The sequence below is a fragment of the Notolabrus celidotus genome, chromosome 14 (assembly GCF_009762535.1).
Source record: "Notolabrus celidotus isolate fNotCel1 chromosome 14, fNotCel1.pri, whole genome shotgun sequence".
Lineage (NCBI taxonomy): Eukaryota > Metazoa > Chordata > Actinopteri > Labriformes > Labridae > Notolabrus > Notolabrus celidotus.
Window position 1 is genome coordinate 21022994 of NC_048285.1, and position 18048 is coordinate 21041041.

The window sequence follows — 18048 nt, forward strand, 5'->3', positions numbered from 1 at the left end:
GACAGAATGCATGTGCACTGCTATGACAGGTTATTTTTTTCATTGTCTCTTAAACTGCTGCGATGAAGTCATAAACATCACTGCTAATTTAGATATCACTGCATATTTAATACCTCATTTTTTTGTATTTATTGGATCACTGTTCTTGTAGATCATGCATCACCTACTTTTAATTCCCCCCCTCTGCTGATATTTTATGAAGTATTACTGAATGAATTTGTGCTTTTTCATGCATGAAGCCATGCATAAATTCATGATAATTCATGTACACTTACCATAAAGTGTTACCAAGATACTGTATCTCTCTTAAGAGCTATAGAGAACTGCTGCGTCTGGTGAATTCCCTGAGGGATTATAACTACCAGGGTCACCTTACTCGTTACACATACTGTACGTCATTTGATCCTCCTGAGTGCTGAATGAACTCTTACACTCAGGCGCATGAACCCAAACAAACACTCACAGCTTGCACCTTGCCAGCCAAAACAGACATGAGTGAATACTTGAGATGGAGTGGGGCTGCTTTGCTGCTTTGGGAGCACATCCATCTGTCCAGTCCCATTGAGCTTGATGGCAGTGGACCCAGAATGGCCTAACTCTGGCCTCACCTCCCGTCCTGTGTCCGCTGCCCGGCTGGTTGGCACCTGCACACATGCTGTTGTGCCTTTGCAAAAGCATACACTCAACCAGCTGTTTTTCTTTCCCTTCAAATATGTGTTTATCACTATCTACGCCGATGATAACGCACCATGAGAAGCAGCAGTTCTTAAGGTTAATAAAAAGATAACATAAAAACCATAAAAAAAGCAGTTTCCCTCTGTTTTTAAGTAATGCAGCTATGCCAAACAGAAAGTGTGCGTGGGTGGGGGAGCAATTACACATACAGGAAATGCATCTGATTTATTGTTGTAGCTTATCACAGCACAGATTCTCTTTTCTCTCTTTCGTGGTAGAGGGAATTAAAAAGCTTGTTAACATATTGTTGTTTTTCTCTTCACAGGATGAAGTGAAGCGCTACCATCGCTACTGCAACCATAGCGGAGGACAAGCAGTGCCCAAGGTGGAGAGGTAAGTGTGTAGTAATGCCCCTACTGTAATATAATAAATACAGTTTGTGGACTACAGTGAACCCCAGTGAGGGTTGTATATTGTAATGTGAAACCAATACAACTGTATCTGCCATGAATTAGACTCTATCATGACATCCACAATCAGGCATTCAACTACCAACAGTGTGTGGTGTTCTTGATGTTTTTGTTACTATCATAGAATCCGTCCACACAAAGGTGAGGAAGAGGATGACAATACTCCTCATCGTCGTGTGCAACAACAGCACTTGGACTCCAAGGCTATTGTGTGAGTATCTCCCATGGTCTTTTTGAGCAGCCCCAGTTTACAAGATGTGAATGTAGCTGTTGTGACATCACCAATTGATATTGAACCTGAAGCTTACTGCTTTGGTAATCACCATCTTGCGTTATTTTGGAACCAAATGCATCTTTAGCTGTAAAGTGGAGACGCATCACTACCTCTCGAGCCTTGTTGACGGGCCTCCATTGATGCAACTTGTCAGTGACAGGTAGCTTTAGCCTTTAAAAAACCCTGCTTTGTTGCTAATTTTACTGCAAATGGAGCCATGATTTACAAAATTAACATTGTAGTGTCCTAAAAAATACTTGAAACTCTTAATTAAGACCTTGAACCAGAGTCTTTGTACTAGAGTCCAGGACTCGAACTCAAGTCTGACTGTAGCCCTGATTTTCAGACTTGACTTGGACTTGGACTCATTATTTGTTCAGTTTCAAGGTGGTGTTTTTATCTGCTTGCGTGTTATTCATTGAAAATTCCCACCAGGATACCTAAAGGGCCAATGCAGGTAATGGGGACTTGACTCAAACTCAGTCCCAGGTGATAAAGACTTGACTTGGACTCAACTCAGAGTCTCCTTGGTTGTTCAAACTTTGACTCAAGCCTTGACTCGGACTAAAGATTGGTGACTCAGTTACAACACTATCATGAACTCGACAGGAAAAATGTTTGCTGAATTAATAAATCAGCCAAAAAATGTCTAATTTCCTGATCTGGTGTCATGCCATGTCATGAATTGCTTCAACCAAGTGAGTCTATAGAATGGTCAATAGAAATAATGCAGGTTCGAGTCACCTATGCATTGACTGAACTTTTTTCACCTATAGACTGTATAAGAAGCTCCTCTTAAATGAAGCCAAAACATTTAGAGCTCCCCCTGGTGTCCAGCTGTAGTATAGGTCTTAGAGCCCACCCCCTCCATTATAAGAGATGAGACATGAGTCAAACAACAAATTCAAACTGCACGTCAAAAACATTTTCCTCAAACCTGCTTTCTGTGATTATAGTTAGATCTTACCATGCTGCTGTATGCGCAAGTGTTTATTCAAAGCTATTTGAAGCTAAAAGGAGCGAGTGTGACATCATGATTGACAGCTCTGTTGATAAATCAGGGCTCCTGTAGTTTTTTTTTTCCCAGATTAGCAAAGCAGAGGAGGAAAGGAGAGAGAAAACGTGACAAATAATAACATGAGTCACTGAACTTTGCATAACAGTGAGTGGCAACTTTAGATCAATACGATATAGGTTTTGCAGTGGACTATATCTACCTGAATATGTATTTTAGTTTCACTAATGATCCTTGTTTTTATACAGTCACTGTTTACATCCAAGAGGAACCAAACACTTTTATATACAGTCTATGTGTAGCTGTATTTTTCTTATCATATGTGTTTCTCTTTTTTTATACATTTGCTTTGAGTGCTGCCCACTGAGTGTTACCTGTGACATTAAAGAGCTTTATGTCGGTTGTGCAGCTTTAATTCAATCTTAAATCTGATTAGGTTTTGGAGTTCGGTTCAGAGGGCACTTCTGGGGGCAGGCACCCTCGTAGACTGCCATCTAACACCACTTTACTCAAACACTTTATGGGTGTATCAGGGAAGGACAGCTCTCGCCTCAGGCTTTCACTTCCTTGAAATTCGAGGAGAGAAAAGAGAAAGCCAATGTTTGTGCGTAGAGTTAACATGATTGGGGTGTAGAGAGGTGAGACAGAGAGAGGGGGGGGGGGCACTGGAATAGGAAGCAAAAGGAGGAGGAGGGTTGAGAGGCAGAAAGAGCAAAGGGGAGAATAAAAATGGAGAAAATGGGGATGGAGGAAGAAGAGGGAGTGGGATTAAGGTATTGGTTTTGGAGCTAGGAGTTATAGCTTAATTCAGTTTGTTCTATTTGGCTCAGCTGTCTCTCTGCTCCACTGGAGGTGAATGTGTTTCTCCATTGGGTAATTGATCCAACACTCCATCCTGGACCCTGCTGTCGGGGTAACTACAGGGATGAAAGAAAGTGGAAAGTGAGAGGCAGAGAGAGAGATGTGTAGAGGTTGTGAAGAGAGGCGAGACAGTGGAGACGGATCAGAAAAGTGTGTGAGCAAGAATTAAACAGAAAGAAGGGAGGAATGATGTCTGTGGAATAAAGAGACAAGAAAAGTGGGGAAGTCGCAGAAGAATAAATTAGCAGTTGAGGAGTTTTAACTTTTATTTCCCTTTTTCATACCATCCTCTTATGTTCCCAGGATTCAGCGAGCCTGGCGTGCATGCAGGTCTCGCAGAGGAGGCTGGCAGGTACAAGACAAGAACCGTAGCAGCAATCATCAGAATCAGACGATGACTTCGGAGAGCCTCCAGGAGACTGTGACGACCACCAATATTTCTGCGGTAAGACCGAATAAAGATAAGACAGCCATATGGTGCAACATCGAGGCAGATGGCGACACATCCATTCAAGTTACCTGCTATGTAGCTTGAGCTATCAGCTTTGGTTACCCCAGAGGATGAAGAAGTAACATGTGAATAGGTGCATGGATGGATAGACTAATAAAGAGGAGGGTGGGGTGTTTACCTCCAGTGTCATCTGTGGGACCGCAGGGGTCGTATTGGTTGAGGTGGATACGATGCCAGCTGGCTCTGTGCCCAGATCTGTAATTAGCCGTTAATTAGGTAAATTTTCAAAGCTGGTTGATTGATTAATGAAGTGCCTCTGCCCTTGTCCTCCCCCCAATCACCCACCTCCTCTCCCCTTCCTGCTCCCGAGGGAGCTCAGTGGAGAATTAAACAGTGCTCACAGAGCATAGCAGCCAAACAAAAGCAAGAGGGAAAAAATGACTGTAAGAGAAGCAGAAAACAGTGAGAAGAGAGGAAAGGGGAAGAGAGACAAAAGCAGAGGTAAAGATAAGGAGATGAATGCAGAAAGATGCCTTTAGATCACTTCAAGTTCTAAGTGACAGACAAGGACACACACACACGCACACACAAACACAAACACACACATGCACAGTCTGCTCGGCTGCTTTCTCAGTCTGTGCTGGCTCTCGCAGTGTAGTAATCGCACAAGCTACCCGCGCACTCTCTGCCCACGCTCTTTGCAGAGACTCAGCACTGAAAAGCATGATGTCATGTCTGCATACTCACCAGTGTGTGTGTGTGGGTTGCATTTTTTTTCCCACTCTCTTTTTAAGCATTGCTGGAGGAAAGCAAGATTCCCTCAGCAAACAGATGGGCTGGTGTCCTGGTGAGACTCGGTGTGTGTGTGCTTTGTTTTTAGGTTGTTTGTTCTGCTTAAGAGAGTTTGTTGTTCATTAGCACAGCACCAAATGTCTTCCTAATTAGAAAGTTACTGTAACTTAAGAACCAAGATGACACAAACTCCTGCTCTCCCCCCTTATTCCCCCCCTCTTCTCCTCTATCCCTTTCTACTTACTCGTTTTTTCAACATTATTTAAAGTATATCATATATATTTAATAAGATTTAGTATCTTCCACCCACCCAGTATCTGCAATGCAGCTGTGACTTGGTAGGTCGGTGTACCACTGTTTTTTTTACCTCTACATTCCCATCTTTAAGAGAGCCTCAATGGCACTGCTCAACAACTGTTTCTTCACCTTAATGCATTTATTCAGAAGTTTTAAGTTATTAAGTTTGTTACTCCACTTCAGTATTTCATTTTTTTCTTCTTGCTTTTATTTATTTTACCCAACTCTGTAAAGCTAAATATTGTACTTTCACCCATTACGTGTATCTAACAACTAGAGTTACTAGCTTCACTTTGGCCCACACTAAAATATTTTAAAAACCAAATGCTGAAAATGTGAGAGGCCCCACACATGATGATAAATAATAACCCATGTGGTGTGTGGAGTGCAACAATATGGCCAACACAGCACACCACACACTAAAAGATTCCATTCACCAACAACCCACAGTCTCAAAACGGGAAATCTCACAAAATCTCACAAAATCCTGGCATCAAACGTGACTTTGGAGTAAGCAAACATGGCAGACAATGAGATGGTTTTCAAGCTTAACTTAGCTAGCTGCTCAGCTACCTGATATTGTTTACACAAATTCTATTGAACTCCTCTCTGTGTCAGTTTTACTTTGGTATATTTTATGTGTCATGTTGTATGTACACTTGTGTTGATGCCACTTATCCACAAGTTGGTCCTCCGTTTCTAACACATTTTTTCATCAGTGTCATCTTACGGAGAAAATTAAAGAGAAATTCAAGGGGTGGCAATACAACTTTTCATCTTAACTTTAGTTTAATTTCACATGTAGTTACGTGAATCCTGTGACACAAGCTCAGTATTCTGTTCTGTTGATTTGGTTGTAAGAAACACAGATCAGGACTTCTATTTTCTGTGCTACATGACATCCAATTAAAACGCAACACTCTCGGTGTATGTTACGCTTTTATTTCGCTAAAATGAACGTGCTTGGCCCTCGTCATGTCTTAAAGTGTCAAGTTTGTTGGCTTGGTGTTGAACCTTGTTTACTCCGGCAAAACTGAAACAAAGAATGATAATCTGTAACCTGCGAGAGTGGATCATGCAGCAGGGGTACAACAAGAACAAATGATTAACTTCTGATTTATATAATAAACTGTTAAAGTATCAAGTTAAAGATATCCCCACCTTAATCAGTTACAATTTACCAATTCTTCTTGCACACTGCATCAGGATCATTAATCTGTCAACATCAGAATGAGTCAATAAAATTGCACTTGCAGGGGCAATTTTAATGCACTGATGACTTTGGATACTTCAAGCCAACTCTCATTACTTTCTGAACACTTTTGATGCTCTTTGATTCGAGATTATTTCGTTTCAAATAGCACCTTTATAACATTTATGCAAGAACTACTCTAAAACCTTGTAACATGATGAGCTACAGTATTGCTTTGTTAGATGCACACTCATTGTTTGATATCCTTGATTACTTTTTAAGCAGGTATATGATAATGCTCTTACTGCAGATGGTATACTTGCATTTATGCTCCAATATTAAAGCAGACACAGGATAACATTAAAAGTACTAATATAGAAAAGAGTGAATTCTTCCAAATGCTACTTAAAAAAGGGAAAGTTTCTTTCACTGTCTATGTCCCAATCCACTTCACCTTTTTTCAGTCAGAATATTTTTTTGAGCACGCACTGCAGTCTTTTACTTCATTTCTTTACCCTCTCCCCTTTCTTGCATCACTCCTCGTGCCCTCAACACATTCTCTCTCCTACCTTTCAGTTTCTTTCTTACGTCACCTTCCCTCTTGCTCTCTCAGTCTGTCCTCATTCACACTGTATCACTCTCCTGTGGCTGTTGAGCTCTCTGAAGGACAGACATTCATCAGTATAAGGCCAGAGGTGCCAGATTATATCTGTTTGTGTGCATGTGTGTTGGTGTTCATGTGAGCTCATGTGAGCTTGAAGGACCTTGCAACTGGCCTGCAGGATAGGAGGAGGGGTTCAAACATACTTCATGCATATTTCATGGAACTCTGATATTGAGCTCCACTATCACACAAACAGTCACACACAGTATAACACACGGCAGCACATACAGAGGTTTTCCATGGAAGAACATCCTGGATCAACTCTCTCACTCTCCATGGATTCAGCTCTGTTTATATCACTGTAAAGTTGTCTCTTACGTCTGCGTGTGTGTCTTCCATATATTGCAGTCGTCCAGCATGGTGGGCTCAAGCGCGTAACCTTTGACCCAAATGCATTATTTATACAAAGAGGGGCCAGGCCCTCCATGTCCTGCACTGGTCACTGCTGGCCCCTTGATAGTAAATCAATAGGTCTGACTGTTCTGAACACACTGCAGCTGTATGTTGGCCGGCCTGCACGGGCTGCTGTTTGGATCATTATATAAGATGTTGGGAGTGGGATTGTTCAAAAATGGCGAGTCACTAGAGGAGCACTTAACGAACACAAACCTCCACCAAGGCAAAAACCAGCCTACAATGAGCAATTCTGAAATCAATGTTATTGTTTGCTTGTGAGCCAAATCCATTTAGTTTGTTTGTTCATGATTTGATCTGGTAAAAAAGTGAATGGATTCTTTTCCTGGTCCAAACTGCACCATTCCACCAAATCTCATCAGGTTAATCATATTTTCCTACTTCCTGCTGACATATTAACATACATTAACATTAACATCTCCATATTTGACTAAGTAACAGACAACACACAACCCCCCTCAGATATAATCTAATTTTGTGTTACTTCATTAAACATGAAATAACAGCTATAAGACAGTTAGCATAGCTTAGCATTTACAATTATAATTGACAAACATCTGGACTGCCTGTCCAAAGGAATCAAAACCCGCCTTTCAGAACCCATTAACCCAACTAATGACCCCATTATGAGAGTTAGAGATACAACAATACAGTAAGCCCAATATGTACCTCAGTTTAGTTAGTTTTTCAGGTCACAGTTTTTTGTTTTTTTCTGTTCTGATGGCCCGAGCCATCATTTTTTGGGGGGGTATTCCATTCTAAGGTGTTTGTGGCGAATTTTACAGGAACAGCAAGGGGATGAAAAACTATTTCTTTGTTACTTTTCAATAAAAACTTGGGTGTGCCAACTCCTCTGCCAAATAAGTGCTTGTATGACTTTAATACAGGGGACATGTTTGAAGTACTGCTCTCCTCGTTTTTTCTGTGTAAAACAATAGGGAAAGACTGTCAAACCACAGATTTGAAAGGCAGCAGTGCTATCTCACATAGCTGCCTCTCCTCCCTGCACACTATTTTTAAAGTAACGTGTGACACAAGTTTCCCCCAACTTCTCCCCATTGTGATTGGATATTCACTCATGGGGAGAAGTCTGCTCAAACAGAGCCAATTCGGACAAAGGTAACATGCATGGCAGGTAGCTATGCACTTCATAAAAACACTACGTTTCACAACTACATATTGGACCATATTGAATATGGTCCATATGGACACGTGTGTATACATGTGCATATTTGGTATTGATCTTTTCATGTAACTCACCATCTAACTCCCTTTTAACTTTAAAGTTTAAATATTACAGTTTAAATATTCATAAGACACATTCAGTTGACATTTTTCAAACTCTAACAAACCATGTTTTTAACTGAGCTTAGCTTCACTTCCTGCATCGCTTCTTTCAAGAAAATTAATTTAATAAAGCTACCTAAAAACTGATCAGCTGCACTTTTAAATACATATGAGGTCTTGCACACAGCAGAGAGCCCGAAACTGTGAAGTCTAATACATGAACATCTGCTCGCCGTTCTGCCCACATGGTGGGTTTTCAGTGCTTTCTGCTAGCATAAATGTCAATTACTGTTCGTCAGCTTGCACAGTTAGCTCCATGTTCAGGTTTGAAGCTGTGCTTTTTTTATAGTGTGACAGCAGTACGTGCTGAAGTGGGCATTTGCATGTGAGTCGCCATACTTGCTGACTTTGTTGCTTGAGTGGATTCCCATGATTCACAGCTGATCGTGACCCACTGGGGTGGTTGGAGAGTTTTATTCAGAGACACAAACCGGTGATCAAAGCTTAAGTGTTGAAATGTTCCTGTCATTGCAAAGAAACTAATAATAATGCTGCAGGGCTGTCTGATCACAATGAGATGATTTCAGTGATGGATGGTAAAAAGAGGAGAAAGATTGTCAGTAAAAGAGAGAAAGACAGAGAGTAAAGAGTGAAATATAGATAAAAACATGTTACATCATCTAAGCCAGAGCTGTCATCTAAGTTTGTGGCTGTGTTTGTTGGCTAACAGTGTTTGTGGACATTGATTTGTTCCTATCTCTGTGACATGTTTGCACTTTTCCCCCTCCTTTCTGAGGCCCAGTCGAGGGAAAGTGTTAGTGTAAGCATTCCTGCAGCCTGCGTGGGAGATCGTTCTCTCATCTCTCACCGCCAACAATCTCACATAGCAAAGTGACGGCTTCATCCATGTCCACACCTCCACCTCCACCTCTACCTCTGCTCCCCCTTCTTAATACCTTTCCCTACCCTCACTCTATGTCATACCTTGCTTTCTCTCCCACTGCCTCTTCACACACACACACACACACACACACACACACACACACACACACACACACACACACACACACACACACACACACACACACACACACACACACACACACACACAAGCTCCCAAACACCAGTCCACCAGTCCCCCATCTCTGCAGACAGATGCTAACAGATGACTTGTTTTATTGATGTCAGTTGGTGTCTCATTTGAAATGAATTTATATACCTCTGCCTGGGAGTTGACATCGATCCGGCTTAACTCATGTAACAGCCATGACATTTGCCTATTAGCTTATTTACTGTCCAAAAAGGCCCTGGCTCAGCCGGCCTACTGAGAGACTAACTCCCGCATTTGTATCTGTGAGGGCAAAATGTGATAGCCTGTAAAAAAAAAAAGAGTCAACTCCAGAGGAATATTCAATTTGAGTGCACACGCACATACATGGACTGCCATCGATTTCAACAAACATTAATAATGTAAGACTTGAAATATTGCATTCTCCCAAATAGCAGCACAAGCTCCACACAGTCGTTTTCTTCTCACAGTCCCGGTTTTTATGAAGTATATTTTGTAATATGTCAGGAAGATGGCTCCCTGTTTTCTAATCTGCTCCTTTTTTTCAATTTGCTGTGCTTGCTGTTGTTTTGCTGGAACTGTAGTGCAAGCTCAACAATTTCATGCTCAATGTGTCTCTGTGGTATTGACTAAATCAGAATCATTTACATTTTCTTTGCATTAATATCAACAGTATAACCCAACAGCAACTTCTGGTGTGGGAAAATGAAGCCTGTGCTGAAATGCAAAAAAAGTTCAGTTCCTGGTACAAAAAAATAGTTGTAGTCTTTACAACATTTTTTCTTTATTCATAACAGCAATTGGGGGCTGATTTTTTTAGAACTCATTTATTATGAAGCTAAGAGTCATACATACAAGTACTTGGGTTTTATCCTAGATCAGGAGATTTCATTTAAAGCCCATATTAATAATTTGCGTACTTAACTTCGTGTGAAGCTTGCGTTCTTTTTTAGAAACAGAACCTGCTTCTCTCTCGGGGTCAGAAAGAAACTAGTGACCTTCTTACCCATTCTCGACTACGGGGACGTGCTTTATCTGAGTGCGTCATCCAAATGTCTCCAGTCTTTGGACACCGTTTTCCATTCGGCACTGAGATTTGTCACTGGCTGTAGTCGTCTCACCCACCATTGTGATTTGTATGTGAAATCAAATTTGCCTTCTCTGAGTGCACGTAGGTATAAACACTGGCTGACCTTAATCTATAAGGCTCTTTTAGGCTTGATTCCTCACTATTTGTGCGCTTTAGTGCAGAGAAAAATCAGTTCCTATACCTTGCGTTCCAACACTACTCTTGTTTTATCTGTTCCTCGGGTAAGGACTGAATTCAGGAAAAAAAAGCGTCCAGCTTTGCTGCCCCTATGGCATGGAACGCTCTACAGACTACATTGAAACTCTCTGAACTTATGACTCTTGGAGCCTTCCGTTCTATCCTGAGGGACAGACAGCATGAGAGCACTGAACAGTGCCTGTGTTTTAAACCTTAAATTATTGTTTGTTGTTTTGTTACAGCTTCCACTCCTCTTATTCATACTGTAAAACACTATGTATTTATAAATTGTACGTTTTAATTTGTGCTGTCATTTTCGTGTGACTGTTTTGTGACATGTGCTGCTGACCTCTTGGCCAGGTCACCCTCATGAAAGAGATCCTGATCTCAATGGGTTTTACCTGGTTAAATAAAGGTTAAATAAAAAAAATAAAAAAACATAAGTAAGAGAAAATGTATGGTTAGCTGGTGGTTATTGGAAATAGAGTTCCAACAGGGTGAGACAAGACCCCGACATGAAGCCGCTTATTTATCTGCCTGCTGTGGTTGATTTAACATTAAACTGTCCTCATTCAGCTCTCCTTCTTCTCCGAGCTCTGCGGTTGACGCACCTTTTAAAAATAAACGAGGCAAATGTCACAACTTTAAACACTTGCAGCGATTTGTAACCTAAAGTTGAAATCACCCTCCCTGCTGCCATTGCTAGGATTGCTGGACAGGATCCAAAGTGACGATGTCCATGTTGTTTAGCCCACCTAATTAGCATGCACATTGTTTACCAATATGATGCTACAGGACACGAATGCTATTACCTCACCTTATGGTCTATGATGTCAAAGCAGATTGAGTTAATAAATAACAATAATAATACATTTTATCTATAACACACTTTTCATTTCAGGAAATCTCAAAGTTCTACAGGCACACAGTGAAAAGGAAGGGAACAAACTTGAATAAAAAAAAAAAGAGTGCTTAAAGTAAGTTCAAAGCCTCTTTAAAGAGCAAGGTCTTTAAGTGTTTCTTAGAAGCATCCACAGTCTGTGGTCCTGAGGTGGCTGGGCAGGGAGTTCCACAGACGTGTTGCAGCAGCACAGAAGGCCTGGTCTCCCATGGTCCGGAGCTTAGTTCTGGGAGGGTGGAGGAGGTTTTGATGTGCAGAGAGTGAATTCCAGATTAGGGTTTTCTGGGTGAGGAGTTCTTTGAGGTATGGTGGGGCATTTCCATAGATGCAATTTGACATGATGTGTGTTCAGTTTGTCTCTGATGTTGCACGTTAGTTGAAGTTAATAACCATTGTCAAGGGGTTGTCGAGGGGTTTTAACCAATCAGAATCAAGCAACTTACACAGCTGGAAGTTCTGTAACAAAGTAGGGTGATAAGTAAGGGATAATATATAGTTAGCTGGTGGTTATGCCAAATAGAATCCCTACTGGTTGAGACAAGACCCTGACCCTGAGTGGAGTGGTCTTGTCCATTCTGAAAGTTGATGAAACTCATTGATCTGAAGTCATGAGTTTTGATTTTAATCATTATACTGTGCAGATATTTTCATTGTGACCAAACACGATACTGCAGATGAAAATCAGCTTGCAGCCAACTGTGGTGAAATACACTACAATAAAGCTAACACGTAATTGTAATATTGATTCAGTCATAACAAACATGTCAAGGAAAGTTAGGTTTTATGATAAGAGGCTTGTTAACTGAAAGGCTAGTAGTTAGAATTAAAGGTGCATTCCGACCAAAAGTTCCAGGCTCTTTTAGCCTGCAGAACTACTTTCCCCAGAACTAAAAGGTTCCTGCGCCCACATTTGGTGTCTGCGTATCGACCACGGGCTGAAGTCCTGGGTAGATTGTGCAAATCAGGCCAGTGACATATAGAGAAATAGATAATAAATAAATGCACTACACCACCAGACCATTAGAGTTCAGTAAAACAAAGATGAATGCCATTCATCATAGATGACACCATAGAAGCAGACGGACAGGCATGTGTCATTATAAGCAACACAACAGTTATCCTGTTAGCAATGAAGAGACTTAGTTTGCACTGTTTTAAATTGTGCTGTAGTTCATCGCAGATGGATTTACTGAATCAACACATGAGAGGAGATAAGCGTGGGTAGTAGTAGGGGGGAGATTAACTAACCCTGAACTAAATTCAGACCCTGGTTCCTCCGGTCAAAATGTCCCTTGTTCCGGTGTAAAGTTCCTGCAGCTGAAAAACGCCTTAAGTGATATATTCCTCTCTAGACAAGTAAATTTGAAAAAACTGTTGTATTGAGACCATTGTTGCTGCAATAAAATTATATTTACTCCCATGTTATGTTTTTACCTTGCATTTAATAGTGCATACTTGGCACACCACTAGCTTTTATTTGAAACTGAGGACTGTTTCATTGAGTGTTTTCAGCCTGATAATCTACAGTGCATACACTGGTGTGTCTGCTCAGCATGCAATTATATCCCTAGAAAGTGATGCTCCAAAATAGCCATTGATTTTGCAAAAGCCCATTGGGAGGATATCTCATATGTATCATGGCCATGGTAAGGAGGTAGAATGAAATGAGGGGAGAGCTGATGTCTCCAGGAGGCAGAGAGGGAAGGATGAATGGACTAGAGAGCTGAATGAAGGAGGAGAGCGGCGAAGACAGAGAAAGTGTGGTGGATTTTGGAATGATTATGGGGATATTATCTCTGCATTAGAGCTTCCATTTGAGATCGAGTGTATGTGTCTATCAGAGTGTCCTGTTTCCTCTTCATCACTGTCTGCGTCTCATTCTTCCATCAGCGCGTGTACGCAAACACAGACACACCAACATTTCTCAGCGGTACATTAAGACCATCTTATGACCCCTCCAAAAAAAATCAATGAAAGCTGTTACACAAATGGAGGAGAGCTGACAGGTGAAAAAGAGCGGAGGGTGAGCTAGATCTTGATCAAGACACTAGAGGGGACGATAGAAATAGTATGAAGTGGAGAGCTTATTTTAGTCTTCTTTTTTCTACCATTTACTGTTTTTTTTGTGTGTGAGCAAAGGATCGTGAATCACTTGATTGGATATTTTCAGCAGGTCGTGTGCGGCATTTCAATGAGAGCGATGGTTTACAGCTGGTATATGGGGATTTGATTGGAAGCTGTAGCATAGTGCAAACTCCCCCCTGAGCTTCTAATTGGTTATTTATCTAGAAAACATGCCATTTAGCTGACATTACTTAAACCAAACAAGCATATAGCTGCATGCATGCTCACATATGGCCTCATACAGACATGGATGTGACACATATATGCACTCACACAGACTATAATGTAACATAAATCCGCTGGAAGCGTCTCCCAGCCATCTGCAGCTGTAATAACAATCTGGTACCTAAGGCTATATGCTCTACTGTTCTATTACAGTACACTTCTCTGCACACACACACACACACACACACACACACACACACACACACACACACACACACACACACACACACACACACACACACACACACGGACACGGACACACAGACACACACACGGACACTTTCCCTGCAGTTATCTTCTCCTCACTCTCCTTCCAGTTTTTTCTCTCTACTCTTTTCTTCCACCATCTCTCTTTTCCTCACTCCCTTTCCTTCCTCTCATACTTAGGGCTTGTCCCCTCTTTAGCCCTTCTCATACGTAGATTGGCTCAGTCTTCATGGCTGGCGAGTCTCCCATAATGAGCTCCCTGGAGGAGAGAGGAGTAGCATATATAGCAGAAAGGGTGGAGAAGAGTCGAGGGTAGATCTCCTCTCTGACCTGCTCAGATACTAGACCTCTGGAACAGTTCACCCCTCTCTGTGGCTACATCCTACTATCAAGACACCCCTTTTTTTTTCTCTGTGTCCCTCGCTTCCCCATCTTAACACCCCCACTTCCCCATCTTAACACCCCCACCATGTTCTCCTTGACTCTGCTCATCATCCATCCACCATTACTGTCCATTAACAAGATCAGAGGCATTATAATCCTCCTCTGACAGGATTCCAGATGTGTGTACATGATGCTCGGTGGTGAGGAGGAGCTGAGGGAGAAGCAGAGACAGAAAGAGGTGGTAGTCCCAGGAGAGGAGTGGGTATCTGTATGTAAAGGGAAATCCTAAGCGTGCATATAAATAGAGAAGGCAAGACACCCTGAATCAAGGGGAGATAAATTTGAGAGCAAATGTAAAAACCATGCATACGCATGACAAGTTTACTTGCACCACTTTCCCTGCATGATTCATGAGAAGGAATACTGGGTGGGAAGTGGTGTAAGCTTAACAAGCAGTGAGAATGAGTGCACCTGCTCCAATCTTTAACACTGTGCATACCTTGCACTGTTGTTGGGTCCTTTAAGCAGCCTTAGTTTGTGCCAGATCTTGCTGGAACAGGATCCGGCACATACTTGGACTGAACCTGCACCTATTTGATTACGCACCACTATCAAAATCTTAATAAATGTTGTCTCACTTTTGACATCATCTAGTCGTAAATTACAGGCAATTTTTTTGTTATCTTTAAATCTCATTTTATAAAGAGAGGGAGGAGAGCCAGAGGTCAGATTGCGTTCAAGTCCTGTGGGGATGCCTGCAGCGTGGGAGTTTTGTCACCAGAGCTAAGTTGGAGAGAAGAAAGCAAAATGTCCAAAAAAAGGCTGTTTATTTTCTAACTTGTAGGTCATTTGGACCAACAGCAGGTTTAGAAGGACACCTAGGTCTTATGTGAGAGTAGTGCAAAAATGAATGGGTTGTGCTGACAAATTTCCAACTAGAGTGTACTTACCTTGAGAATAGTGCATTGACTGGAGTTTGCTGAAATTAGCTAAATACATGATAGAGCTGACCCCATCTGTAAACGATGATAGCCTAGCTGGTTCGCCAGACACTTACTACCACTAATACACTGCCCCATTTCAAAAGAAACTAAACTATCCCTTTAAGAACTGTCATCCTGAACAGCACCAAGAGTTTCTGTGAAGTAAGAACAAAAAAAGTGCCACACGCAAGAACCATTTATTCGCCTCTACCTCAGTGTTTTGGCTAAGAAATGTCGCAGCAGCCTCCCCAAAGGTAAAGAAGCTTAGAATTGAATTCATTGCTCTTGATAACAAAGCACGGTGGAAGATGCAGAGCTTTTATTCCGCCTGTATCAGTATAGACCAAAATGAGATTTAAATTATCAGCATATGGGATACTGGCAAAAATCCAAGATTGTGCAGCTTTAATATTGTGATAGTCATGCTTGAATGGCAGCAATAGTATTTACTGTGTTGAATAATCTGGCATTCGGGAGATCTGTGCCCTTTCCACCTGTAGCATAAGACCTGGTGCCCCCCCATTATCTGCCTTTATTTTGTGCATGTAGGGTCTGAAAGCTTTTCCAAAGTGTTTACTTCTGTTATAACAACCATTTCAAGTTTATGGTTTAAGCTAAACTTCCCTTAATGCTTTTTAAATGCTACTACCACTTATTCTCAAAACTGAAATACAGGCCCTTATGTAAACGTATTGTGGGGTTGTTTTAAGCCATTCACATTACATTTGGGATATATGAGGAGGGGAGTAGTCAATTTTCCTGTGTCTCCTCTGATCTAATCATTGGCACCGTTCCTCTCATTTTAATCACAGTCTATAGATATTGTAAGAAGATTCATAACACGCTTCCTCTTATACACCCTTGCTGTGGCTACAGCTCATTTTTTGTTCCTTTGTCCTCTTTCTTTAATAATCCTTCTTCCATTATTTAGTTCCAGTCAAGATCTTCCAGAGCTTATCCATCTTACCGTTGGCCATAAGGAGCCTAAGCAGGAAGAAGTGATGAGCCGGTCAATGACTGTTAAACTAAAGGCACCTCGCTGATATCATAAAGTCCAAGCTCTGACAGCGAGCTGCTGATTGTCTCATTAGTCTGTGCCCTAACAGAGCTGAGAGTCTACCTCACTGTTCTCACAGTGCATTAACAGTTTAAGCCAGGGTTTAATTAAAGAGACTGTTAATGAAATTTTCTCTGGCCATTTAGGGGGTCTGAGTTTGACAGCGTGGTTGGTGGGTGGCCTTGCAGAGATGCATGCATATTTCCACACCTCTTAAATTTTTCCTATCTACCTTTCCCCACTTTTCTTCTCTCTTTTAAGGTCTTTGATATCATACCGAACACTCTTTGAAACAAGTATTTCAAAAGGTTTTGTGCTGTTGTATCAGCTGCTCGATTCGCTGCTGTACCAACACTATGATCTTGTACCTCTCTTCTTTGGAAAAAAGATAGAAAAGATGCTCACCGGGCCTTCTATTTTTAATTTTACATAGGAAACTAACCCCAGGATTCTTTTTGAAATTAATTTAGTACAGTTTCTTTTCATCTGTTTTGCTTCATTTTATTAAGAACTGGGTTGCCTGTCCTATGTCCCTTCCATCGGCAACATTTAGGGAACCCAAGGTGTCTCCAGGGAAGATCTGAAATATAACCCCTCCTGGGAGTTTCACCTCTAGGCTACTGCAAGGTCTCCCCCGTAAAAGGACTGCTAAAACATCTAAAAGGAGTTGCAAAGGCTTTTTATCATATTATTCTTGCAAAGAGATGGTGAGATAGTTGAACATGGGTAACGGGGGATTTGTGAGGCAGCCGGTCTTGTTATCATCTAATCAGAGTTTTTGCTTTTTGGTCAGGCTTGCTGCCACAGGGCTCCATTGATTTTCGGTTGATGTTTTCTAGACTATGATTTCATTTTGAAGAAAGACCTTGTAAACTTAAGACTGATATATAACCACTCAGCCATGTCGTGTTTGTGTGTTATATGTGTGTGTGTATGTGTGTTCAAGTTACAATAACTCTGAGGTAAAACCATACCTAAATTTAATTTAGGAAGTGTGGTCCCCATCTGTAACTTCTCAACAGGAGTCCTCATGATGTAGGAATGAAACAAGAATAGGTGTGTGCATATGCAAACAGAAAAATGTTTTGACACTGTGCCTCAATTTCAATTAGACTGCGTGGTCCTCATATGTAACTTTCCAATAGATAATAATAATAAATCATTGTGTGGCAAAAGCAAATACATGTGATTGCATGCAGGGAAAAAAATATTTAACGTCCTGCCTTTATGTAAATTGGGAAGTGTTGCCCCCATCATGTAACTTTTCAATAGCGGTCCTCATTGATTAGCAAAAACAAATATGTGTCCATGCAAGTAAAAATGGGAATTTTTTTCACGCCTTGTTTTTAATTTGGAAGTGTAGTCCCCCCTGCAGTTGTCCTCCTTTTGTTACAAAAAAAAGCATTACGTGTGTGTCTTTGTAAGTGTATTATTGGATA

General features: G+C 41.3%; 1 protein-coding gene across 1 annotated transcript in view; it reads left to right on the forward strand.

Annotated features, from left to right (window-relative positions):
* The window catches only part of schip1 (schwannomin interacting protein 1), a 259688-nt gene that overhangs the window by 9421 nt on the left and 232219 nt on the right, over positions 1-18048 (forward strand). Inside the window, 3 exon segments of the mRNA XM_034700416.1 lie at positions 1001-1068; positions 1270-1356; positions 3599-3740. Of these exon segments, the coding sequence (XP_034556307.1) occupies positions 1001-1068; positions 1270-1356; positions 3599-3740 (297 nt within the window).